This window comes from Choloepus didactylus, chromosome 18, assembly GCF_015220235.1.
Source record: "Choloepus didactylus isolate mChoDid1 chromosome 18, mChoDid1.pri, whole genome shotgun sequence".
Lineage (NCBI taxonomy): Eukaryota > Metazoa > Chordata > Mammalia > Pilosa > Megalonychidae > Choloepus > Choloepus didactylus.
The window spans coordinates 15,622,547-15,649,096 of NC_051324.1; the positions used below are offsets into that span (position 1 = coordinate 15,622,547).

Sequence of the window (26,550 nt, forward strand, 5' to 3'; positions counted from 1 at the left end):
CAAAAACAAAAAATGATTGTGTAGCAAAAAATACCATAAACAAACTCAAAAGAAGAACTGATAAACCGGGAGAAAATATTTGCAATATAAATCAAACATAAAGGGTTAGGATCCCTAAATATATAATGAACTCTTAAAAATTAGGCACATACTCTCTCTAAGCCCACTTGGCAAGTGGACTCACTGCCCTCCCCCTGCCCCCATGTGGGGTACATGACTCCCCATGGGACATGACTCCTGGGGATGAAACTGGACCTGGCATCGTGGGATTGAGAAAGCCTTCTTGACCAGGAGGGGGAAGAGAAATGAAACAAAGTAAAATTTCAGGGGCTGAGAGATTTCAAATGGAGTCAAGAGTTCATTCTGGAGGTTATTCTTATACATTATATAGATATCCCTTTTTAGTTTTTAGTGTAGAACAGCTAGAAGGAAAGACCTGAAACTGCTGGAAGGAAAGACCTGAAACTGCTGAACTGCAATCCAGTAGCCTTGTTTCTTGAAGACAAGTGTATAACTGTATAGCTTATATGGTGTGACCATGTGATTGTAGAAAACCTTGTGGCTCACATTCCCTTCATCCAGTGTATGGACAGATGAGTAGAAAAATGGGGACAAAAAAATAAATGAACAATAAATAGGTGGGTATGGGGAGGATGGGTTGTTTGGGGTGTACTTTTTAACTTTTATTTTTATTTAAAAAAATTTTTTTTGGAGTAATGAAAATGTTAAAAAATTTACAGCGGTGATGAATGCACAACTATATGATGATACTGTGAACAACTGATTGTACACTTGGATAATTATATAGTATGTGGCTATATCTCAATAAAATTGCAAGGAAAAAAACTAAAGCACAAAAAAGATCAAAATACAATAGAAAATGAGAAATAGACATGAACAATTTATAGGAAAAATATATGTTCAATCTCTTGATAAGGAAATTTATAAATTAAAACTACACTGAAATGCCACCTCTCATCTGTCATATTAGCAAAACTTAAAAAGTGTAACACATTGCGTTGGTGAGGCTATGGGGAAACAGGCACTCTGAAAGTGCAAATTGGTACAACCCTTATGGAGGGGACTTGGGCAATATCTAACAAAATTACATATGCATTTACCTTTTGACCCAGGTATCTCACTTTAGGGATATTCCCTAAAGGTATACCCCCAACAATACATATACATGTGGTTATTTACTGTTGTATTATTGGTAATTGCAACCTAAATGCCCACATAGGAGAATGGCTGAATAAACTATGGTACATTCACACAACAGAACATCATGCAGATGAGAAAAATAATGAGGAAGATCTTTATGATCTGATGTGCAGAGATTTCTAGGACATATTGTTCAGTGAAAAGAATAAAGCACACAAAAAAGTATAATATATTGCCCTTCCCATAAGAAAAAAGGGAGCATGAGAAAATATACATGCACCTGATCATTTGTGCAAAAAGAAACACTAGAAACAAAAATCAGAAACTGAAATTATTTATCTAGAGGGTGTGGGTAGGAATTGAATAGAAAGGATAGAGGGAATGGGTGGATGGGGAGGAGTAACACTTCTCCGAACATACCCTTTTGTACAGGTATATCTGGAACCATGTTAATGTTTCATATATACATGAAAGAAAGAACGTGAAAAGGGGAGGGAGGGAGGGAGAGGGAAAATAAATAAAATCTGCGAAGAAGGGGAACAGAAACAAAGGAACCAAACTGAATTTTCAATGAATAACATAACCACACTAAAAGGGGAAGGTGAAAAAATTTAACTCAAGTAACCTTTAAACAGAATATTTGGACTATATGCCCTTAGACAAACAAATATACTCTAAACATACATTAAACTCTAATTAGTAGGCTTCTTTTCTTGCAGGGGCATGGGTTGTAATTCTGAAACTACTTTTTGTACATTCTAGGATTGAGCAAATAAATAAATATGTTATGGATAACGGGAGTTGCACACTATTGGAAAAGGGAGTTACAGATTTGGAAAGTATTAGATTGGAATTGGAATTGGATACATCTATGTGAACACACGGATTTTAATACAGACAGACACATACACAGATAGACATACAGGAAGAAAGAAATGGATACAGATGTATGTGTGGATCTGCATATGAATAAGTGTGTATGTGTGTGTATATGCACATAAATATATACATCTATTTCCCAGCTCTGTCTTCAGAGACAGCCTAGAAACAATGAAAACCCAGTAACAATGAATATATTTAGTACCCAGAAACTGAGTTTTAAATATCAATCTCCTAGAGTTCATTGGATAAACGGCTGATTCCAGGGCTAGGACAGAGAACGAACAGGCTGAGCCTGGAATTTCTTTATGTGCCAAAGTGCGGTAAAGATTGATGGGCTCATATCAAAGGGACACAGGAGTCGGCTTGAAGTTGTTCTCATAAGGCAAATCACAGACCATTTAAACATCAAAATAAATATATGAACATCAAAATAAGTAATGACAGTAAAGGATCATAACCTATTGCATAAAATAAGAATCTTTGATGAAAAGGGAAAGCTCCTCCTAGAGCAGAAAACCAATTAATGAATGCAGAAGGCAGTGTAAAAATAGACAATCATTATTTGCCAATCGCAATCATAAAAAAATGATTCAGAAAGAATCACTGATGAATGTTAAAACCAGCAGATGAACATTTGAGGAGGAAAAGCATATTTATATGGCCTTAAACAGAGATTCTTTTTAATCATAAAAGGTAAAAGAGTAGCTTTATAGTGGTCAATCAGAAGATGAAAGTTAATGCTGCCAGTAGTAGACTAATGGACAGCACAGGCCTCTTGATATGATATACTAAGAGGTCAGCATTGCTTCATGGTTTTACTGCCGAAAGTGTGTAACCTGAATCTAACTATGAGAAAACAACAAACAAACTCAAATTGAAAGAAAATCCTCAAATAACTGGTCTATATGCTTCAAAAATGTCAATATCATGATATACAAAGAAAGACAGAAACTGTTCAGATTAGAGACTAAAGAGACATGACAACTTACTGCAATTCATGATCTTGGATTTTCTTTTGCTATGAAGGACATTATTGGGACAACTGACAAAATCTCATTAAAGTCTGTAGACTACATGATAGTACCATTTCAATGTTAATTTCCTGGTTTTGGCAATTATACTATAATTATTTAAGAGAATTCCTTATTTTTAGGAAATACACTCACACATACGTAGGGGTAAAAGGGCATCATGTCAGCAATGTACTCTTAAAAGGTCCAGAAAATAATATATATTTGTATGGGGAGGGGGCACGCATGTGTGTAAAGAGATAGGAAAAAAGTGAGGGAAGGAGAGAAAGAATGAAAGAAAATGTAGTAAAATGTTAACATTTGGGAAATCTGATAGAAGGGTATCCAAGAATTCTGTGTACTATCCTTGCAACTTTTCTATCAGTCCAAAATTATATAAATCTATTTTTTTTAGATTCTTAAACCACAATGAGATATTACTACACATCTACCAGAATGGCTAAAATTTAAAAAACCACACCAAATGATGGCAAAGATGTGACACAACTGGAGCTCCCATATACTGATGGTAGCAATGTAAAATGGTACAACTGCTTTGTAAAAAATTCTGACAGTTTCTTAAAAAACTAAATACACCCCTATTCTGTGATCCAGCAATCTAACTCTCAGATATTTACCCAAGAGAAATGAAAACATATTCACAAAAAGATCTGTAAAAGAATGTTCATAGCAGCTTTATGTATAATAGCCCGAACCAGAAACAGCCCAGGTGTCCATCAATTTGGAAAATGGATAAACAAACTGCAGTATAATTAAACCATGGAATACAACACAGTACTAAAAAGGAACAAACTACAAGGACAAACTACAAGGACATTATACTAAGTGAAAGAAGGCTTACACAAATGAATACATACTATATGACCACATTTCTATTAAGTTCTAGATCAGGCAAAACTAATCTATGATGGGAAAAAAATCAGGATCGTGGTTGCCTTTTGGGAAGGAGCAAAAGAGAACTTCCTGGGATAATGGAAATGATCTGCATCTCGATAGAGGTATGGGTTACACACATGTATGTATTTGTCAAAACACAGTAAATGTGTGCCTTTCATTGTATGCAAATTTTACATCAAAAGAAAAGAAACTATAAGCAAAGATGGAACTCTGGTTAATTAGATGCATGCAAGAAAAGTTGCAAGAAAAGTTGCAAGAAGTAGTTAGGGTACTGATGGCTGCAATTTTCCTTGAAATGTGTCAAAAAAAAATAAGACAGATTGATGGATGGATCTCTAGAGGGATGAACTGAAGAAGTATGCAAGGAAAAAATTGAAATATTAGTGGATTCCAGGTGTTCACTGTAAAATTCTACCAACTTTGCTGGATATTTGAAATTTTTCACAATAATCATGTTGGGAGAAAAGACATTTTGGGAACAAATAGGTGAAGTTGACTAAAGACTGGTTATTAGATAATATAAGGGAATCATTTTTTGCCATTTTCTTAGGTATTATAGTTAAGCAAGAGAGTTTATCTTTAGAAGTTTTCTAAAATATTTAAAGTGAAGTGTCATTATGTCTGCAACTTACTTTGAAATAGTTCTGCAAAAAATTTGGATGGATGGATGAATGGATGGATGGATGAACGGATGGAAAACAGGGCAAAATGTTAATTGCTGAATCTAAAAGGTGGAGTAAAAGTTTCCCTTCAACTTTAATGACTGAAATGTTTCATAATAAAAAATTGAAAAAGAAAAAACCACAGAACCACCTCGGTCTGAAGTTCCCCGGGGTAAATCCTCCCATCCAGTTGGGCACCAGATGCCAGGTGCACACAGGTTGAAGCTGGTCTGCCTGGCTCCATCATGTCAGATAGTGCAGAACAAAAGTGATAAAACCTAGTCGCCAGTCAACAGTTCTTCCCTAAGATCATGCCTAAAATGAAAGAGAGCTATTTTCAGACCAAGAGTCTTAAGGCAAAGGAAAAGAATAAACAAAACACAACGGCATGCTCATAGAACAATATTCTAAGAAGTAGCATATAACTTTATACTAAAGAGTTAACGTTCAAGGAGAAGTGTAAGATAATTTCTTCCATTTACAAAAGCAACCACACTTCTGGAATTCTTGTTTCCAAAAGAACAAGGGACACCAACTGCTTTAATGACAATCTCTTGGGTCCTTTTCATTCCCAATTTCAAATCTCAAGGGTCTTCAGTAGGGCATTATTCCTAAAACAACTCTGCTATGGTAAACTATCACTTTCCAGCAGGGTGGTTTTATGGACATATAGTTTACATTAGTAAATCCTAACCACTAGTCAAATCACAGTATGCCTCTCTCTAATGTACCACAAATGGACATAACTCTGAACAGCTCTAATTAAACCTGCTGGTTTAAATCCTGGATCCTCCACTAACTAGCTGAATGGTCTCTCTAAATCTTCAGTTTCCCCATTCTTCCCCCACCCTATACACACACAAAAAGAGATAATAGATATGAAAGTGGTCTGTAAGCAGTAAAGAGCTATTATACACATCGGATTACCTCTCTCTGTTCTAAACATGATGCTCACCACACATTGGGTTGTCTCGTATTGTTATTTACCTTATTTCACAGGCATATGTCTCATCTTCCCAACTAGACAAAGTTCCTTGAGGGCAAAGGCCTTGTCTTTCTTTTCTATTTCTCATAACACAGTGCTTTGAGCATGGTGGACAATAAACACTTGTTGAGTTAAGCTGAATTTCTGTCAACTGACTAGTTTTAATTGCCTTAGAGGCTTTACACTTTATTTCCTCAAGAAATCGTGCAGTAAATCATCTGGGAAATTCAAGGTTTAAAAAAAAATCCCAAATTTAAGCTTTTTTAATAAATCCAAGATTTGTAGACTGGATTTGCTTAAAGACAGGTATGCCTGTAGAAATAGAAAAGCAGCTGTCCAAGATTCCTTATTTTTAAGGCTGTTGAGACATTATCAGAAATAAAAGATGGGAGAGGCACATGAGCGAGGCAGTCCCAACTGGCTTGACCCCATCAGAGTTCAGGCGCAGGAGCCGCAGAATGGAGCCTGCAGAATTGGGGCCAGGGCCTCTGCAACTTTTCTGTGGTCAGCACTTTCCCCCTGGATGCTTCCATGTGTCAAAGACCAAGTAATCCATTCTCCACCGCTAAAGATCAGGTGGTCCCCATGGTTCCAGGAAATCTTGAGTGATGCTACACATATACATACACATACACACTCACACACACAGACACTCACAAAGCCCAGGGACAACCACCCCCACACGTTTCCCCTATACAAAATCCTGGGACACCCCTCTCCTTGCAACCCGTCCTTTCCCCAATGCTCCAGGAAACCTCTCAATGTGTTACCCTACATACCCTTGGACACAAACTCTCTCTCTCCTCCATCCTGAAACACACCTACAGTTTGTGCCTTCATCCAAAACCCCAGGACAAACCTCCCCAACCTGATCCCTCCCACAGAGTCCTAAGACCCACCCCCCACAAGTTGTTCACTACAATCTGTCCTCCCCCACATAATTCTCTCCCAAACTGTTCCCCCTCACTCTGACTCCAGACACTCCTGTAGCCGGTCTCCTCCCCCTCTGTTGTGAGTGATCTCTGAAATGGCCAAGACCCATTTCCTCCCTTGCAACTGGGGACATCTCCACGGCTTCAGGTATTCCCATGGACAGACTTGTCCCTGACATTCCTGGAACATTTCCATAGTCTAATGCTTCTCCCGCAGACCTGGGACAGCCCCATAACCTGGTTCCCCTACTACAGGTATGAAACACCCCCACAGCCTGTCTCCTCCCTACCAGTCCCAGGATGCTTCTACTTCCTGACTCCTCCCCTACAGGCCCAGGTTCCTCTGTGGACTGTCCCCTCACTACTGTCAGGCCTGACACAGCCCCATTAGTTTCTTCTGGAGACCCCGTCACCCACACTGCAGCAGGCCTCTGCCCAGCCACAGGTACTCCCACAGCGGCGAGCACTCCCCAAGACTGAGGCACCCTAAGGGCCTCAGGGACTGTTCCATGGTTCAGCCTTCTCCACAGGCCTGAGACACCTTCAGAGCCAGTCTCTCTCTCCACAGGCACAGGGAGCCTAGCAGCAATGGGCACCTCAGTAGTCTGGCTCCTTCCCCAAATGCTTGAGACCTCCCCAGAGGTAGTAGCCCTTACGATTGCCCCAGGAACTCCAGCAGCTCTTGGGATGCCCACAGCCATAGACATCCTAGCAGCCATGGGAATCCTGGCAGCCTGTCTTCTTCCCCACAAGCCCAAGAGACCCTCAGAGTGTGGCTCCTCCCCCACAGGCTCTGACACACCCGTGGCTGTGCAGAGACCCCCAGCCATAAGTACCCCTGCAGTCTGTCTCCCATCCAACAAGCCTGAGAAACTACCAGAGCCAGTCTCCATGCCCAGAGGATCAGACACCCTAGAAGCAGTGGGCACCTCCACAGCCACAGGGACCCTGGCAGTCTGCCTCCTTCCCCAGGATCTTGGGACACCCCCAGAGGCAGATTCCTCCCCCACAAGCCCAGGCACCTCAGAAGCCACAGGAATCTCAACAGCCTGTCTCTTCTCCCATGACCCTGGACAAGTCCCTGAACCAGAATCTTCCCCAACAGACCACAGCTCCTTGGAAGCTGGGGGCACCCCTAAAGCTGTGGGTATCCTGGCAGAACAAACCGTTTCCCATAGGTTCAAGACATTTCTAGGATTGGTTTCCTGGCCTGTAGAACCAGACACCCACAAGGTGAAAGGTACCCTTCCAGACCTGGGTATACCCACAGCTGTGGGTACCCCTGGCAGGGCACACCTGTGTTTGGGTTCACCAGCTGTCCCCAAGAATAAAATGTCCCCATAGCTGATCTCTTTACCCACAGACCCAGACATCCCTAAAGCTGTAGGCACCAGAGCCTCTTGCTCCCCCACAGCCTGCCTTTCCCACAGGGTCTGTACACTCCCACAGCATGTCTCCTCCCCAGCAGTATCTGGCGCTGCGTCAGCCGCAGGCACCCCCAGAGCCTGCTGCCTATCCCAGAGGCCCAAGGCACTATCATAGCACATCTCTTCTCTCATGGCCCCTGGTTCTGCCACAGCCTGGGACACCCACACAGGCCGTTCTGTTCCCCAAAGACCTGTGAGACTCCCACAGCCTGTCTCCTCTTCCAAAGTCTTAGGTATTCCCATAGCCTGTTCTATTCCCCACAGGCCTGGGGAACCCCCAGAACCCATCTCCTCCTCATCAGGACCAGATACCTCTGTGGTATGTGCAGCACCCCATGACCTTGGGTCACCTCCAGAGCCTGTCTCTACCCACATAGCCTGACCCCTTTCCCTGAATCCTAGGTCATCCCCACATCTGGTTTGCTCTTCAATAGCACAAGGCATCCCTCCAGGATGTCCTGTGCCCCACAGACCAGGGATAGCCCCAGGGCCTATCTCTTCCACAATTTGTCCCCTCCGCCACAGGCCCAAGGCACCTGCAGACCTTTTCTCCTCCTCCACAGCTCTGGGTACACCCATGGCATGAGGTACACCCACAGCCTGTCCCCTTCCCCGTAAGCCTGGAGTATCCCCACAGACTGCCTCTTCTGCCAGAGCCCCAGGTCCCTGCACTGGCTGCACTCTCCCCCACAGACATGGAACACCACCACAACCTCTCTCTCCCTCCACAGCTCTGGGCACCCCCACAGCCTCGGGCCACACCATGGCCCGAGGCACCCCCATATTCTGTCCTTTTCCCCAAGAGCCTGGGGAAACTCCACAGCCTAAATCCTCCACAGTCCCAGGCACCTGTACAGCTCGTCCCCTCCACCAAAGATGTGGAACGACAGGGGGAACCCTCACAAGCTGCAAACCCACGACAGGGGGAACCCTCACAAGCTGCCCCTGCCCACACAAGTCAGAGGCCATCTCAGAGCCTGCCTCTAACCCCAATGCTGTTGGTAGCCCAGTGGCCTGGGGGGTTGTCCTAGCCTGTCCTTTCATCCAAGGTCCTGTGAGACCACTATGACTTGTTTCTACCCATGAAGCCTGGCCAGGGATGCCCCTTTCAACTGGCTGTTCTCCTACGGGCAGAGGATAGAGCTCAATTCTACTTCCTTGCCCACATCCTGAAGCTGCCTTCATTGCCTGCACCTTCAACCAAAGTTCTAGAATGCTCTCGTGGCCTAGAGATCCGGGACGACCTTTTCCGTCACAGCCCTGGGGACTCCAAGAGTCTGTCTTGTCCTCCTCCCCAATCCCAGTCACCCACACAGACCCAACAGGCCCCACCACCTCGGGTTCCCCCACAGCGCCATTCACCCACACCACCGCTGAGTCCCTAACAGCCTCAACAGACCCTACAGTCCCAGGTGTCCCCAAACACTGATTCGCCCCGGCAGCCTCGACTGCTTCCGCAGCTTGTCTCCTCCCCCATGGCCGCCGACACTCCTGCTGCCTTTCTTTACACACAGAGAGAGTCTCCCACACCGACGACCTCGCCCGGCGTCTTGCTCCAAGGCCTCCGGACGCCCCTGCAGACCACCTCCTCCCCCACGGCCTCCGAATTCCCCGCCACGACCTGCGGGGCTCCACACAGCGAGAGGGCATCGCGGCCGCTGGCTCGCCCTCGCGCAGCCTGGGCAAGGCCCCACGGCCAGTCGCCCGGCTCATAGCTCCAGGACACTTTTCTTCCCCAACGCAGACTCAGAGCACTCTTTCTAACACTTCGCTCCCAAGGCTGCTCCCCAACACGCACACACACACTCAGCTCCGCAGTCTTCCTCTCTCCCACCCCCATTCTCACCCCCGCCCAATCCCGGACCCCCGCCCCTCAGTCCCAGGCCCCCTAAAGTGTGGGCGAGAAAAGGTAATTGGAGTGAAGGACGGCGGAGCAGCAAGGCGCTGAAGGCCTCCTCTCCCCCAGGCCCGTGACTCCTAACAAAGCTTCCCAGAATCCTCCCAGCTCCGGTCCGAGCCCACCTGGCCTGGGGCGCGACGCGGCCACCGATAGACAAGGGTCCCGACTAGGCCTCGCTTCCGGCGGCTCGCCCAGTCGCCATAGCAATAGGCGCAGGGCGGCTTGGGAGCCGTTAAAGCTCCGGCGCCACCTAAAGGTCCAGGTGTTGCAGAGCGGCAGATTTTGGAGCCAGTGTACTTGGAGTCGGGGCCGGGATTAGATTTATGCGGAAATTCGGTTTGGGAGAAACTAAAGAGTGGGGAATGGAATTACAGGGAACTAGCTCCGAAGGACCCGAGAAGGCAGAGGATAAAGACGATGCAGAAGAGGTATGGCCATTGGAGGCTCCCGTACCTCAAAGCCCTGCAGGCGTTAAGCACCGCCCCTGCCCTTCCCGAAAAGGATTGTCCCCGCCCCACGTGGAGCCCGGGACCGCTGCAGCCGATCCCAAGGACTCCCCTCGCAATCCACAACAAGGTCCCGAGATGGCTCCGTACGAGGAAGTGCGCGTGTCCGGCTTCGAAGAGTTCAACCGGGCCGTGGAGCAACATAATGGCAAGACCATTTTCGCCTACTTTACAGGTTCTAAGGACGCTGGAGGGAAAAGCTGGTGCCCGGACTGTGTGCAGGGTGAGGCTGGGACTCGGGGACTGCTCCAGAGGATGTGAGGCCAACGTCCAGAGAGAATGGAGTTGGAAAGAGGGAGAAAAGGGAGTCTTGGTCCCAGAGAACCGCGGAGCGATCTGAGGTGTCATTTTGGCTCCTCTCCCGTTGCCTTCTCTCAAGCCCTTCCCTGCCCCGCCAGAGCGCTCTTTTCTTTACTTAATCAGTTCATTCCGACCCACATAATGTTGGAATCCAGTTCTTCACAACACTTATTTCACTTCCCCAATGATTAGCGTCTTACGAGACACGTGAGTTGGCAGTCCTTCCTAAGTTAGCAAGTATTTGTGCCCTTCATTGTTCTGAGCGCTGTGGGGTGGAAGCTATCAGAGTACTTGGGCTTGACCCTTACTCCTATGAGTCTAAGACCAGGAGGGAGCACCTGACTCCTTAGTTAGCTTCAGGTTCAAGTCTCATTACTTACCAAGACTTGGGGGGGGGGGGGGATCTTTATCAGTGCTTAACTGGTGATAGAGTTGATGTGTAATTATTTTATATCAACTTTTTTTTTTTAAGCTGAACCAGTTGTACGAGAGGGGCTGAAGCATGTTAGTGAAGGATGTGTGTTCATCTACTGCCAAGTCGGAGAAAGACCTTAGTAAGTGACCATGTAATGCCGTATTTCACAAACATGCGCTAGACTCTTGAAAACTTAGGTGGGAAGGGCTCTGATTCAGGTTCTGTGTTTTAAGGTAATGCTGGGTAAGTTAAACAGGAGTGGCAAAATTCCAGCTACTTGTATTAAATAAGGTAATTAAATGAATTTGACCTGGTTCAGATCTTAAATGACTTTATATTTGTTTTCTACTTTAAATGAGAACTTTGCACAAGATAATAGGTAAGTCATAGTCTTCAAGATTTTTTTTAATGTTTATAAAAATGATTGCTAAAAGAAAAATGATTGCTAAAAGACTAAATATAAGGATATATCAGATATTAAGCAAACTGTAAGGAACTAAGTAAAATATTTCCATGATATTTCTTTTTGGAATAGTTGGAAAGATCCAAATAATGACTTCAGAAAGAACCTGAAAGTAACTGCAGTGCCTACACTACTAAAATATGGGACAGTGAGTATTTTTGTTTAAATATTTTGGAGCTATAATTGTTCCCTACACCCTGTCAAAACTGTCTTTTAACTTGTTCTGGATTCTGTTCTGGATTCAAATTTGAAAAGATCTTGCCATTTCATCCCAAATATCGCAGTGCTGTTCAGAATTCATTAAGAACCTACAAACTGGCTGCCATCCCTATGGCCACTTCCAGTAAACTATTAATAATGCAGAATATCTAAATATTAGGACTTTTCCGTGCTTTTTTTTTTTAAGCCACTCTTCTTTTAAAAAACTTTCTTTTTAAAAAAGAAAGTTGGTTGACTCATAATTGCTTAGAACACTAGCATCAATGGTTATTTCTCTTAATCTATAATTCTGGTTGAACAGAGACGGTATCTCTAGTTTAGTCATGCTCCTGGTATTCTGAATTAAGGAGATGATGGGAAGAGGATGGCATAGGGCATACTGTCTCCTGTTTCAGTGTAGGGATTCATCTTGAGACAAATATTGTAACTATTTCATAAAACTTGCTACAACCAGTTCATAGTTTCTGAAGGGATGGGGTAACTTCTGTTCAAAGATTTGTGCCATTCAAGGTAGAAAAACCCACTCTGCTCTCAACATTTTGTAGCAGTGGGGTAAGATTTAACTGTTCTTCTCTTACAGCCTCAAAAACTGGTAGAATCTGAGTGTCTTCAGGCCAGCCTCGTGGAGATGCTGTTCTCTGAAGATTAAGATTTGATGATGGCAATTGTACCTTGATTTCCTGACCTTGCTATAGTATAAACAAAACTGCATAACTGCTTTGAATTTGTGTTAGCAATAAATAATTATGGTGTCTAAAAACAAAAACTAACATGTCTAAACAAGAGTGCTATTAAAATGCTCATGAACCCTGTTTCCTTGTAATTAAATATCTTTAAGATGTGGATAAAATAAGTCTTCAGGAATAGCAGCAATAACTAAAAGGAATGTATACTGGAGGTGACAGAAATATGTAAAAGCCCCTAATATCGCAGTAGACAGCATCCAACTCTCAGGGGGATTAAGACTTTTTACCTTAAATTCTATGACTGTAAAGAAACTGATATTCCTAAACTCTTTCTTTGGCTTTAAAATGTAGAACTTAACCTCACCACTGAAGGAAAGCATAGCACATCTAATCCAGCCTCTGCTTTTAATCCAGGCAGTTTGTTCTGCAGCTGTTTGAACGGGCTTCACTTGGGATGAAGTGGGTGGCAGAGAGGGGACTAAAAAGAATATATAACCTAGTGATGTGAAGAACTCCAGCCCTTGAGTCAGTCCCACCGATTCCAACTTACTAGCCATGTAACTATAGGAAAGTTCTTTAACCTGTCTAAACTTCAGTTTCCTTCTCTATAAACACGGATTGTTATGAGCAATATGTCAGCTTTCCCAAGATTGAGCACAAGTGCTTGAGGCTCCACATCTTTACTGTAGCCTGAAGTCAAGTCTAATTAGTTCAGTCTTCTCCCTGCTACCACTACCTCAGTGACTTATCAGTGAATCTTCCTTAAAGCTATCCTGCAAAGCAAGTGTGGGAACAGGTATCTCCTCCTTTCTTTCAGAATTTAGAACCTTTAAGCAATTCTTACTCTACAATTCAAGTAAGTCATATTCTATTCTTTTCATTCTGTAGATAAGAGGGGTGCAATAGCTGATCCAGAGACAATGTGGTTCCAGGAGATGGATTTGTCCAAGACACCTTGTTCATTCTAGGCTTACAGTGCCATTATATGTGGTAGCCCTGCCCTAACCCCCCATCCTCCACTGTCTCCTTAAATTGGTCTAAAGCATCTAACATTTCAGTTTTTAATCAGCTGATCAAATACTAGTAAAAATTTACAAAACCCACAGGGAAATCAAAGTAGAACAATTCCAGTTTAACAGAAATAATCTATTAACAATAAAAGTTAGTTGGATTAAATAGCACACTAAAGGCTCTAGGTGCTATCACAATAAAGGCAGGTAGAAAGAGTCTTTTTTGTCTTCATTGGTACAAAAGAAATATATACATGTCTTAAGAGCCTGGTCTGTATCCAGCTTGTCATTTTCCTGATGTGTTATTTTGCTGTTGCTGCTCTGCCAGGGCTTGTTGAAGGCGCATCCGCTTCCGGGAATAGTGCTGCCAGTGCAGAATTTGCTGTTCATCGATAAATTTCGCACACTGAGCATTCACCAACTCCTTGCGGAAGTGTTCATATTGGAGCAATTCTAACATGTGTAAGCACTGAGGGTACCTGGGTTCAAGTTATACATTAATGATCGACATAATTTAAATCAATAAGATCAAGCTTTAATTCATTTACTCAGTTAAATATGATATTGTAGCCTACCATTTCTATAAATTAACAGCACACTTTGGTGATATCAGGGTGTTGTTTTGTTTTGTTTTTTTCCCTGCTTATGCAGAGAAGCTACTTATCAAAATATTCAAAAGTGAGAAAATTTAAGTTTAGAAAAATTAAATGACTTGCCAAAGGCCATAAGTAACTGGTGAATGGAGTCCATATTTGGAGCCAAATGGTGCTATTCTAGGTTTCCAAGGTGAGAAACAAGAAAAAACATTATTTTAGTAATTAAGTATTTAATAAATATTGGTTTTCCATCAACAGTGATATAAAAACAACTTTTATTTAAAAGTGAGTAATTTTAAGAACTATGCGCAAATACAGTACTCTAGTTTTCCAGAGGGATATAGCAATTCTAAACTTTGTGTATACTGTAAGCTTGAGCAAATAAGTAAGGATATTACAGATAAAGAAAGCCAGATTTCTGGCTTCAGAAAAGGACTTACAGATAAGGAACGGGGGTTAGGTTAGAATGAACCCAGTGTTGAGCTGGAATCAGTGTGAATTCATGGTAAAATTAGAGGGCAAAAGTATGATATAAACATTTGAGACATTTACATAGTCTCAAAATATCTCCCCACAAGATATTTACTAAATACAATGGGAAAAATAGTAACCTGACAATTGAAAAAAGCTGGCAGCTGAAACTCTATATTCAAGTGATCAAAGTTAGGAACATCAGTAGTGGGACAAATCAACTTCATGGCACTCCTGATATGCTATATCAAGAAAGATATATCCCTTCTGCGTCAAGATCATGAAAGCCAAAAAGACTGAGGAACTCAAAGAAGACTAGGAAAACACGACAACTAAATGTAATATCCTAGACTGGATACTGTATCAGGTATCAGGACATTAGCGAGACAACTGGAAAAGTTTAAATGAGATCTGTAAATTAAATAAAAACATCCTATAATGTTAATGTCCTGATATTGGTAACTTTGCTGTGGTTACATAATTGTTAACATCTGGAGAATGTAGGTGAAGAATAAGCAGGAATTCTCTATTTAAACTTTTTTGTAAGTGAATGAAAAGTTAAATAAAATTTAAGTGAGTAATTAAAAATAAGTTGAGCAAATAAACAATATAGGGAGCATAGAGATAAAGCAAAAATCGTGCAAGTGCTATGCAAATAACTCAAGTATGGGAAACAGTATACTAAGGGCAGGGCTTCTCAAAACCTAATGTGCATATGAACATCATCTTAAAATGCAGATTCTGATTCCATAGGTCTGGGGTGGGGTCTGAGCTTTGCATTTCTAAATAAACTCCCAAGAGATGCCAATGCTGCTGATCTGAGGACCACATTTAAGTAGCAAGGTCCAATACCATGCTGTCTTCCCAAGGTATTAAAGGTTTGCTCTCTACACTTCGAAGATACAAAGTTGCTTATAATTGCTGTTAGCTTAGCCTAGAATGTTCTACTCACACCTGCCCAGTCTAATTCCTTTTTTTGAGGGCATCAATGGTTAAAAAGACCTGAGTTTGAGTTCCACCTCTGCCATTACAAGCTGAGTCACCTTGAACAAGATACATAACCTCTGTTAAATTCAGTTTCTTCATCTGCATAATGAGTTGTGACAACTAGGAGAATATGATCTCAAGTAGCACTGAGTCAGCAACTGGCATTTAGATATGCAGTGATCACTGATATCAAATTTGTAAAAGACAGAATGCTAAGAACATATTAGATGGCAAAGTAAGGAATTATAAATATTGTCCTATGGGCTACAATTACAACAAATCAACAAGATGAAACAGAAGAGTTATGAAAGGAAAGTTCTGCATTCAATTTTAAAACAATAAAGAAAATATGAATGGAGAACTCAATTAACAGCACTGAAGAAAATAAGTACTGAAAAGTTTTAGTTGAAAGCACCCAGCAAGTTAACCATATGCCCACCACACACACACACACACACACACACACACACACAGAGGGACCTGTACTTGTGAGAAGTCTGGACACACACACACACACACACAGAGAGAGGGACCTGTACTTGTGAGAAGTCTGGGAGCCATGGCACTTGAGAAATGGCTGAAGGTAACTGAGAAAAACATGTAAGAGAGACAGTATATTTGCAGGTAGTGGCTATTAGTGAAGCCGGCCAAGTGACAGAAAGTGTCTAGAAGAGGCAGCTGCTCCTCAGCTCCAACCAGTTATTGTCTTGGGAAAATGAAGACCTGGGGTTAAAGGGTAGCTGGAAACCGGAATTGTTATATGAAGCCTCCAATTTTAAGTGCTGACAACTACTTAAAAGGTTAATACCTTGTGCAGACTGAATGAAATGTTCAACAAGAGTCAATTTACAACCTGTCCTGAATTTAAATACCTGACGGGCTGGTCTCAAGAGGGCTTAGACTGGGTTCAGGAATAATCGAGGCACAAAATTGGGAATAATGACTTGAAGCTACATTTAGATATATTTTATCTCAATATAAGGAAGAACTTTCTAACGATTTGTATCTGGCCAAAAGAAAACTGGCTGCCTCTTAATGGAGGAACACTGGAAATCTCCAGAGTATAGATGATCTTTCAGTAATGCTGCAGGTGAGACTCAACTTGATGGCGCGTAAGGCTTCTCCCAACACTGAGTCTGTAAATCGACATGCATACAACATGTTGCAATCTAATTAAAAACTATTTTCTTTGAAGTATCAAATAAACAGTTATTTATGAAGCATGAGTAAGGTGCAAAAAGTCCCACAGACGTGTGCTCCATCAATCAGCTGTTATTGGGCACACATCAGAAAAAGTGACTTGGGGATAAAGAGTAAGTTTGATGCATTTTCAACTTTCAAACTTATGTTTATTTAAAAAAGAAAAAAAGACTAATTTTTCACTATTGCTTTTTGGTTACCTGGTTAAGAAAAAGCAGAGATGTGAATTCAAGGTTTATGTTTTACCATTGAAAGGGAACAGGTCTGTGATTTATATGCCAAAAGTGTCCATTGCACAACCTGAATACTCAATAAATCAGTCAAATATATGTATATTTAAATGAGATAGTGGGCATGAAGCACTTAACACATAGCAGGCCCTAAGAAAGAGAGGACAATACGACTCAGGTAAGGTTACCTCTTCCAGAAAACTCCCACAAGTACCCCTTTCTGTTTTCTTTAATTTTCAGCCTATGGCTATATCACTGCATTTAAAGACTGTGTGTTCTTGGGGTCAGAAACCCAGGGATATTAGCGATGACTATTCCAAGATAAGGTTAGACAAGATGAGGCCAAATCCTACAAGACCTTAAACCAGGAAAAGAGAATTAATTTTATTCTGCAAGCAATGGAAAGCCATTGAAAGGTTCTAAGCAAGAAAACAACATATTCTGTTTTACATTTTTAAGAAATCAAGTTGGCTTCTGTGTTAAAAAATACTGTTTTCCTTTGATTTGGGGTAGAAGTAAGAACAGAAGCAGGGATAATTGGAAAGTAATGGGATAACTGGAAAGTAATCCAAGTTTTAGAGATGAGGATGTCTTGTATTAAGATGACTGCAACTAAAAGAAGTGGAAAAATGCAAAAAATATTTTTCCCAATGTGAAACTAAGAAGTCTGTTAAATTTCAGTGTTTTGGAGTATAATGAAATATATACACACTTATTTAGGATTATAAAAATTAAACTTACTTTAGATACTTGGCATACTCTGGTTCTTTCCAGTAAAGCAAGTACTTAAGATAATTAACAAAAGCTTTGTCTTTGAAGTAACCTCTTTGGGCAAGAACTGAAAGGCATAAAAAAAAAAAAAAAAAAAAAATCTGTAGGTCAAACCAATTCTTGGACCACTGGTTTGTGACCCCTAATATAAAGAATCTTTTACACAACATCTCCACCAACGCATACCGAATTCAAAACACAAGTTCCAGTTTGCTCAATTACATCTGTATACCAGTATAAGTATAGTAGTAATTCTACTCAATTAAGTTGAGAAAGTGTAAAAATAAAATTATGAATTGCAACTTTTTTGTCAGAAATCATTAATATCAGCTACTCAATTTAATGAGGTGCTCAACAACTTACAATTAAGGTAATTTGGGTTGGCTAAACACTGCACAAATTCCAACTCCAGCTGAAACCGAAGTCGATTTCCAGCATCATCTAGGAGAGAAGACAGCAAGAATCACCCCCCAAAACTCAATATATATAATATTGATCTGTAGGGAAAAAACACAGTGAAGAAACCTAATGCTTAGATACATTTCTGTATAAAGAAAAAGGGCATGTGATGGTTTTCTCAAATTGAATGTTGGAGGAGATACATCTTCCTTAGAAGTCTAAGAAAAGTAGAACCCTGATTAAAAGAAGTTAGGAATTTTTCCAAAGTAAAAGTAAGTCAACAAAACAAAGAATACACAAAGGGCAGAATACCTACCATTTGAGGGCCACTATGGAGGGATTTTAACAGGGATCATCGGGGTAGGTTGTAGAACTGTACCTTTTCCTATTTTAATAATACAATTTTGACAAAAACAATTGTTAATAGTGATTAAGTTAAGCAAAACCTAAATTAATCAGCAAAAATTCAGGGTGCAAGCTGAAAAAGAGACTACGAAGAATGTGAAAGATCACAGAGCATGTGCATATGTGAGAAGCATCAACAGCAGCATAATACCCGTGTGTCGACGATATTTCAAACTTATGCAAGCTCATATGACACTCAGAAAACCAAGGAGATTAAGATCCAAGCCCTCTCCCTTAGTTTCGCCCAGGCCGGGGAGGCTGTGGGGTCGATGCTTGAATAGCAAGAGAGGAGAAAAGATTTGCGAACAAACGAAACTCTGAAGAGGCAGTATCGCCTTGGCCATCCTAGACGCTACAAGGACCACTGCCCCTCCTGGTCGGAACTTTAATTCTGCCGGGGATTAGCCTGGGGAAGGAGGCCCACGGGAACAGGAGCAGGTGTCTGGACAAGTATGTTCTATTTGCGCGAAAACTCGCGACTCAGAGTGCCACTTACCAGTCTCCATAGCGACGGCAGCGGCCATAACAACCAAAGACACTAAACAGCCACGAATCAGACAAAGAAACAGCCCACATCAGCCGGTGAGATTCCGGAAGCCACAAGCTTCACCTTCCTGTCCCGGAGCAGTGTGGGATACGGAGGCGGGCGGAGCCTTGCTCGGAGGCGGGCGACTCCGCCCACCCCAGCCCAGCCCCAGCCCCGCCCTCTCAGACTCTCAAATAGCGAGGAGGACGTGCGGGAGCCAGGCCAAGCGAGCCAGGTGTTCCTCTGAGGGAACTTCTGAGGGGGAGGGCCCAGTGTTTTGAAGGGAAATCTCAGACTCCCACAGGGTCATCGTGCTTCTGCGTCATCATGTCGTGGTATTCTCGCCTGTGACAACATCGTAGTCTTTCACCACTGTGCCTGCGATGATGTAACGTCATTATGACGCCATTCCTTACCAAGTGACCCTGTGACGTAGATAACACGTAATTGAGGGAGACCATTGGGCTGGGGGGCTTCATTAGTCCCCTGTACAACCCCCGAATGGCCTCACCCCTTCGTGGAAAGCCCTCTTCGGCCCGAGTGGAGACGTCCCGCTACAAGGAGACGTCGACGGTCCGCGTGGAGACATCGTCCCACCGCCTGGAGACATCCTCCCGGCAGGTTCGAACGTCGTCGCGTCAGGTGGAGACCTCCCAGCACCTCAGCGAGGAGCCCTCTGTTTCCTGCTCTGGGAAACGGCTCCCTCACTTCATCGAGGTGTCCTCCCAGCATGTGGAAACCACTTCGCAGCGCACGGAAACGTCCTCCCGCCAGGTCAGGGTCTCGTCTCTGCGGGTGGAGACGTCTCTGCACCGCGGGGAGAGCCCGCCCCGGCGGGACAAGCCAGCAGCCCGCCAGAATGTAAAAATGACGCGATGAAATGCTTCCGAAAGGCTACACGAAGAGGCCATGGACCCTAGCCAGGGCAGAATTGCCTCCGGTTTCTAGCCAGTCAGCTGCCAGGTGGGCAGTCATCCTTGTTTTCACAGAAACAGCCATAAATCAATGTCAGCAATAGGCAGGCTGCGGTTTCTGGACTTGGCCAGCATTTATTGACCATGGACCATTCTGCTTTTGATCCAGTGAGCTATTTTAACTTGAAGCCAGCACAAAAAGTTGTCTGGGGTATGATTCTGTATAAATTGGGCTGGATGGACAAAGAGGCTGTTTGAGCTATGAAGCCAGGTGAGTTTTGCATTCCTACTTACTGATAATGACCTTCACAGCTTCAAATATGGAACAGGGACCAAATTGAAATTATGACCAGTGGAAAGATTATATGCCTGCTAAAAACCTGAAGGGTGAGAAACAGACTTGCATGAATTAATTAATTGGCCTTTGTTTGTTTCAAAATACTGCAAGTGGTTAATTATTTTCTTTATACTAACTTCTTGTGCATGGTATCCTACCTAAATACTTTTTGTTGTAGGTCAAAATGTAGTTAAAAATGAAAAATGAAGGTGAACACCAACAAAAATCAAGAATGATCTTAGAAGGGAAAGTGAGAAGAGGTCATTGGAACCTGACCAGAGGTCCAAGAAAGGTGAAGGGGAGGAACATTTATTGAGTACCTGGGTGCTGGGCACTATTCTAAGCATTTGGATGGTAGCAGTGAACTAGGCAGACAAAATTCCTGCTCTCATGGAGTTTATATGCTGGTGAAGGGTCAGACAACAAACAAATGACTAAACAAAACAGTTTTCTGTTGTGAGTACCACTAGGAAGGAAATAAATGGGTGATGGGATAGAGAATGGGAGTAAAAGCGTCCTTTAAGTAGGATGGTCAGGGAGGGCCTTACCGAAGAGGCAACATTTGACTTTCGACTTGTATGGATGAATAGTGAGCCCTGCAGAGACTTGGGGAAAGTGCTTTCTAGGCAGAGGGAACAGCAAGTGCAAAGAGCTGGGTGGAAACAAGCTTGGAATGTTTAAAGAACAGAAAGAATACTGTGGCTGGAGCTTAGCTTAGTAAGCAAGGAAAAGGGTGGCATGGAAGAGATGAGGTTAGAGAAGTAGGCAGGGACTGGATCATAAAGGGTTTTGTGAGCCATGGATTTTATTCCAAGGTTAATGGGAAGACATCGAAGGGTTTTCAGCAGGAGAGTGACATAATGCAATTTACATTATTAAAAGATCCTTCTGGCTTCTGTGTTTAGACTGGATATAGAGCAGTGGTTCTCAGCCAGGAGTGGTTTTGCTTTTCAGGAGACATTTGTCAATGTCTAGAAACATTTTTGTTTGTCACAACTAAAAGGTGGAGTGCCTCTGGTGGGTTAGGGATGCTACTGAACATCCTACAAGGCACAGGACAGCCCCCCCCCCCATAACAAAGAATTATTACTTGGCTCCAAATGTCAATAGCGCCAAGGTTGAGAAACCCTGATGTAGGGGACAAGAGAGGAAGCAGGGAAACTAGTTAGAAGACTAATACCATAGACCAGCAAAAGATGAAAATGGCTCCTACTAGGGTGGCAGAAGTGGAGCTAGAGAGAAATGAACAGATTAGGGATGTGATTTAGAAGCAAAGCTGTTGTGACTGATGAATGGGATGTGGAAGGTGATGGTAAGAGGAATAGAAGAATCAAGGATGACTTCTAAGTTTTGACTTGAGCAGTCTGGTGTATGGTGGTGCCACTTACTGAGAGAATTCTGGGGGAGGAGCAGATTTAGGAGGGAAAATCAGTTTGGGAAATGTTGAGTTTGAGTTTCCTACATGATATCCAAGTGGAAACATTGAGTGGCGGTTGGTACAAGAGGCTGGTACTGTGAGAGTTGGGATTGGAAATATAAGATGTGGGGTTATCAGTACATAAATGGTATTTAAAGGCATGGGATTCTATGACATCTGTCCATTGCTCACCTGCCAGTGTCTGTCCTCATTTTATGCTGTTTGAATGAAGTTGAGACCTTGTTCTTTGGCAGCGAATGCTGCCAGAATGCAAAACACCAGAAATGGATTGGCTTTTGTATAGGGGGTTTATTTTGTTACACAGTTACAGTCTTAAGGCCATAAAGTGTCCAAGGTAACACATCAACAATCAGATGCCTTCACTGGAGGATGGCCAATGGCATCCAGAAAACCTCTGTTATTTGGGAAGGCACGTGGCTGGAGTCTGCTCCAAGTCCTGGTTTCAAAATGGCTTTCTCCCAGGACGTTCCTCTCTAGTATGCAGCTCCTCTTCAGAATGTCACTCTCAGTTGCTCTTGGGGTATTTGTCCTCTCTTAGCTTCTCTGGAGCAAGAGTCTGCTTTCAAAGGCCATCTTCAAACTGTCTCTCGTGCAGCTACTCTCTCAGCTTTTGTGCATTCTTCAGAGTGTTCCTCTTGGCTGTAGAAAGCTCTCTCTTTCTGTCTGAGCTTACATAGTGTTCTAGTGAACTAATCAAGGCCCATGCTGAGTGGGTGGGGCTACATCTCCATGGAAATTATCCAATGAAAGATCTTGCCCTCAATTGAGTGATCACATCTCCACAGAAACATCCAATCAAAAGTCTCCAACCCAATCAACACCAATATGTTTCCTGCCCACACAAGACTGTATCAAAGATAATGGCGTTTTGGGGGACGTAATACATCCAAACCAGCACAGGGGGCATCAGCTAACTGAAGCACCTCTTCCCTCTTTCTCACTCCCACTGAGCCTGGCTTGACCTACCTCATCTTTCCTTGCCTGTAGTCCATTAGCAGCCACTAATGAGGGAAGACGTTTGTACTGAAATGTTATTAGGCAAATGGATCACAAAAATTGACTTTCAAAGGTAATGTTATTACACTGCTATTGGGAAGAAGGTCTTAAAACAGTTTCTAGTGTTCAAGGTTGTATTTTTCTTTCTTGTTTTGAATGGATATTAATATATAATCCTAGTCCCAGGTCCTCATGGGATGGCTGAAGAACTACTGTAATTCTAAAACAGAGGCAATTTTGTCCTATTGCGGAACTTGACAATGTCTGAAGATATTTTTGTCACAACTTGGGAGTGGGGAGAGACAGGCATGCTACTAGCATCTGGTAGGTAGAGGCCAGGAAGGCCACTAAACACCCAACAATGCACACATCAGCCCCCCACAACAAAGATTTACTCACCCTCAAATGTCAATAGTGCCAAGGTTGAAAAACCATGAAGATTCTAGGAGCTTTGGAAAGCAGCAGCATGGTCCTTTGGGGACCACCCCACCTTCTCAGAGCAGAATTGTGATGCAGCCCAAGAAACACTAAGGGGAAAGGGTTGGAGGTGGTGACCTCTGGTGAATAGCAGGGCAGGAGTGCTCGGAGGAGAGAGATGTATTGCTCTTTAAGGAGTAATTCCTGTGATATTTGTCCGAGGAGGCCAGAAAGTAGGTGACCTTGGTAATGTGGAACCAGCATAGTGAGGTGAGTACATGCTAAGTCATTGTACATGTTCCCTCATTTAATTTTGTGGGAGGGCACATGACTGTCCTATAGTAGAGGGCCTCAGTTTAGGAGAAATGTTTATAAAACCCCTGAAGCTAACCTACTGCTTCTATCTCATAAAACTTCTGCTATAAAATAATAATTAGTCTTTGGAATTTTAGTCTTTGACGAGCTTACTAATTCTTTTTAACGTGACAGACCATTTATGTTATATAAACACTGTGTGAATCAGTGCTTTTTAAATTAAGTACTTGCCTCTCTTTAAAATGTTATTTATTAATATTTTTATTACAAAAGTGGATACATGCTTACTGTAACAAATGAAATAGTTCAAAGATGTGTAAAGAAAAATGCAGTGATTGTGGTCAAGACGGCGGCATAGAGAGGAGTGGAAGCTAAGTAGTCCCCCTGGAACAACTACAAAAAACCAGAAACAACTAGTAAATAATCCAGAATAACTGCGGGGGAACAAACAAGACCATCCACTCATCATACACCAACCTGAATTGGGAGGAATGCCCGAGAACACAGCATAAAATCTGTAAGTAAAACCTGCAGATCCAAGTCATGAGACCCCCTTCCACATAGCCCGAGCTGCAAAGCCTCGTGGTGCCAGAGAGAAGCTCTCTCCCAGCAAGCGAATATAACTCAGCTGAGCTCCAACTGGGGTTTTAAGTAGCGAGTGTGAACTGCTCACTACAGGTACGAATCCCCAAAGAACAGACAGAGGCTTTGGGTGACAACTGACCTTGGAGAACCGGAGGGTCGCCTTGGACTGGGTCTGAAGGGGACTATCTGTTTCTTTTTTGGCTCAGTGGAGAAAGCCCCAGTCATTTTCAGTTTCCAGGGCTGTGACTCAGGGAAGGGTGGAGACAGCACAAGCAGAGAGAGAGACCATTGAAATGCTAATGACTTCCACCTGGGGGGTCTGTCTTCTCTAGGAGGAAAGGGGTGGGGCCCTTTCCATTCAGAACCAGACCCCAGAGCCTGGGGGAACACGGCCATACCTCCTCACACCAGTCAAGAAGTATAGGCTAACAGGCATCACCTGCTGGGCAGAAAAGCACAGTGACCTGAGGCATCACAGGGTGGAGCAATTTTCTAAGACACACCCACAGGGAAACCAGATACTGAATATTTCTTCCCTCTGGGACCTGAGCCTGTTCTGGTCTGGGAAAACCTGATTTGGATAACCAAGGTAACCATGCCTAGACAACAGAAAATTACAACCTACACTAAGAAAAACAAAGTTATGGCCCAGTCAGAGGAACAAACATACACTTCAACTGAGATACAGGAATTTAAACAACTAATGCTAAATCAATTCAAAAAGTTTAGAGAAGATATTGCAAAAGAGATAGAGGCTGTAAAGGAAACACTGGGCATATATAAGGCAGAAATCGAAAGTTCAAGAAAACAACTAGTAGAATCTATGGAAATGAAAGGCACAACACAAGAGATGAAAGACACAATGGAAACATACAACAGCAGATCTCAAGAGGCAGAAGAAAACACTCAGGAACTGGAGAACAAAACACCTGAAAGCCTACATGCAAAGGAGCAGATGGAGAAAAGAATGAAAAAATATGAGCAACGTCTCCGGGAACTTAAGGATGAAACAAAGTACAATAATATACGTATCATTGGTGTCCCAGAAGGAGAAGAGAAGGGAAAAGGGGAAGAAGCAATAATAGAGGAAATAATTAATGAAAATTTCCCATCTCTTATGAAAGATATAAAATTACAGATCCAAGAAGCGCAGCGTACTCCAAACAGAAGAGATCTGAATAGGCCTATGCCAAGACACTTAATAATCAGATCATCAAATGTCAAAGACAAAGAGAGAATCCTGAAAGCAGCAAGAGAGTACAAAGGAAGCTTAATAAAACTATGTGCAGATCTCTCAGCAGAAACCATGGAGGCAAGAAGGAAGTGGTGTGATATATTTAAGATACTGAAAGAGAAAAGCCACCAACGAAGAATCCTATATCCAGCAAAGCTGTCCTTCAAATATGAGGGAGAGCTCAAAATATTTTCTGACAAACAGACAATGAGAGACTTTGTGAACAAGACACCCGCCCTACAGGAAATACTAAAGGGAGCACTACAGAGTGATAGAAGACAGGAGTGCGTGGTTTGGAACACAATTTTGGGAGATGGTAGCACAACAATGTAAGTACACTGAATAAAGATAACTATGAATACAGTTGAGAGAGGAAGGTGGGGAGCATGTGAGACACCACAAGAAAGGAGGAAAGATAAAGACTGGGACTGTGTAACTTGGTGAAATCTAGAGTATTCAACAATTGTGATAAAATATACAAATATGTTCTTTTACGAGGGAGAACAAGCAAATGTCAACCCTGCAAGGTGTTAAAAATGGGGAGGCATTGAGGGAGGGATGCAATCAGCATAAACTAGAGACTGTAACTAAAAAAAAAGTTTAAGGGCTTTTGCCAAAAAAAAAAAAAAAAAAATCTATGATCCAGCTCTACACAAGTTCTAATAAATCTGCAAAGAGGGAATTTAAAAAAAAAAAATGCAGTAACTTGTCACCCCTTTCTGTTCCCATCCTGTGGAAATAAGTAATGTTAGCAACCTGGTGTGTATCATTCCAGGCCTTTCTCCAGTAACTCACTGCTTCTATCTCCTTTTTTTTTTTTTTTCCTTTTCTTTTTTTTTTTAATTCAGTTTTATTGAAATATATTCACAAACCATACAGTCATCCATGATATACAATCAACTGTTCACAGTATGATCATAGTTATGCGTTCATCACCACAATCTATTTCTGAACATTTTCCTTACATCAGAAAGAATCAGAATAAGAATAAAAAATAAAAGTGAAAAGAGAATACCCAAACCATCCCCCCATCCCACCCTATTTGTCATTTAGTTTTTACTCCCATTTTTCTACTGATTTTTTTTCAATTTTTTAACTTTGTTTATCAAAAAATTAAAAACAAACAGGCAAACAACAACCAAAAAAACCCCACAACATTTCAAACAAAGCAATGGATTAAGGAAAACAAATAACCTAAAATAACTACTTTGCTTCCAATATGTTCCTACCATACCCCAAGAAAATTAATAAAC

The 26,550-nt window shown here is 42.4% G+C and overlaps 4 protein-coding genes across 16 annotated transcripts in view; 2 read left to right on the forward strand and 2 right to left on the reverse strand.

Moving 5' to 3' along the window:
* KIAA0753 (KIAA0753 ortholog) overlaps positions 1–10,118 on the reverse strand; it is a 73,433-nt gene extending 63,315 nt beyond the window's left edge. For 4 of the 10 annotated variants that reach the window (XM_037809590.1, XM_037809592.1, XM_037809591.1 and 1 more), the window contains exons 1-2: positions 10,000–10,117; positions 4,785–4,948 (exon numbers count right to left, since the gene is read on the reverse strand). In XM_037809590.1, the coding sequence (XP_037665518.1) occupies positions 4,785–4,880 (96 nt within the window). In that variant the 5' untranslated portion in view covers positions 4,881–4,948; positions 10,000–10,117. Of the gene's footprint in view, positions 1–4,603; positions 4,626–4,784; positions 4,949–5,620; positions 6,140–9,999 lie in introns of those variants that run through there. The other 6 variants (XM_037809593.1, XM_037809594.1, XM_037809597.1 and 3 more) reach the window with 4 other exon arrangements.
* A 91-nt stretch (positions 10,119–10,209) lies between these two features.
* On the forward strand, positions 10,210–12,592 carry TXNDC17 (thioredoxin domain containing 17). 2 transcript variants are annotated; one of them, XM_037809604.1, is made up of 4 exons: positions 10,210–10,531; positions 11,156–11,237; positions 11,634–11,709; positions 12,361–12,592. In XM_037809604.1, the coding sequence occupies exons 1-4, from the start codon at positions 10,240–10,242 to the stop codon at positions 12,427–12,429; spliced, it is 519 nt and encodes a 172-aa protein (XP_037665532.1). In that variant the 5' UTR covers positions 10,210–10,239; the 3' UTR covers positions 12,430–12,592. The 2 variants fall into 2 exon arrangements, with proteins under 2 accessions (XP_037665532.1, XP_037665531.1); XM_037809603.1 differs by having other exon boundaries at positions 10,245–10,606.
* A 921-nt stretch (positions 12,593–13,513) lies between these two features.
* On the reverse strand, positions 13,514–19,175 carry MED31 (mediator complex subunit 31). Its single transcript, XM_037809605.1, has 4 exons — positions 19,032–19,175; positions 18,095–18,172; positions 17,702–17,798; positions 13,514–13,955 (listed from the first exon to the last, which is right to left on the reverse strand). The coding sequence occupies exons 1-4, from the start codon at positions 19,057–19,059 to the stop codon at positions 13,763–13,765; spliced, it is 396 nt and encodes a 131-aa protein (XP_037665533.1). The 5' UTR covers positions 19,060–19,175; the 3' UTR covers positions 13,514–13,762.
* Positions 19,176–19,268: 93 nt separating this feature from the next.
* C18H17orf100 (chromosome 18 C17orf100 homolog) overlaps positions 19,269–26,550 on the forward strand; it is a 108,610-nt gene continuing 101,328 nt past the window's right edge. For all 3 annotated transcript variants that reach the window (XM_037809606.1, XM_037809608.1, XM_037809607.1), the window contains exon 1: positions 19,269–20,246. In XM_037809606.1, the coding sequence (XP_037665534.1) occupies positions 19,563–19,940 (378 nt within the window). In that variant the 5' untranslated portion in view covers positions 19,269–19,562 and the 3' untranslated portion in view covers positions 19,941–20,246. The remainder of the gene's footprint in view (positions 20,247–26,550) is intronic.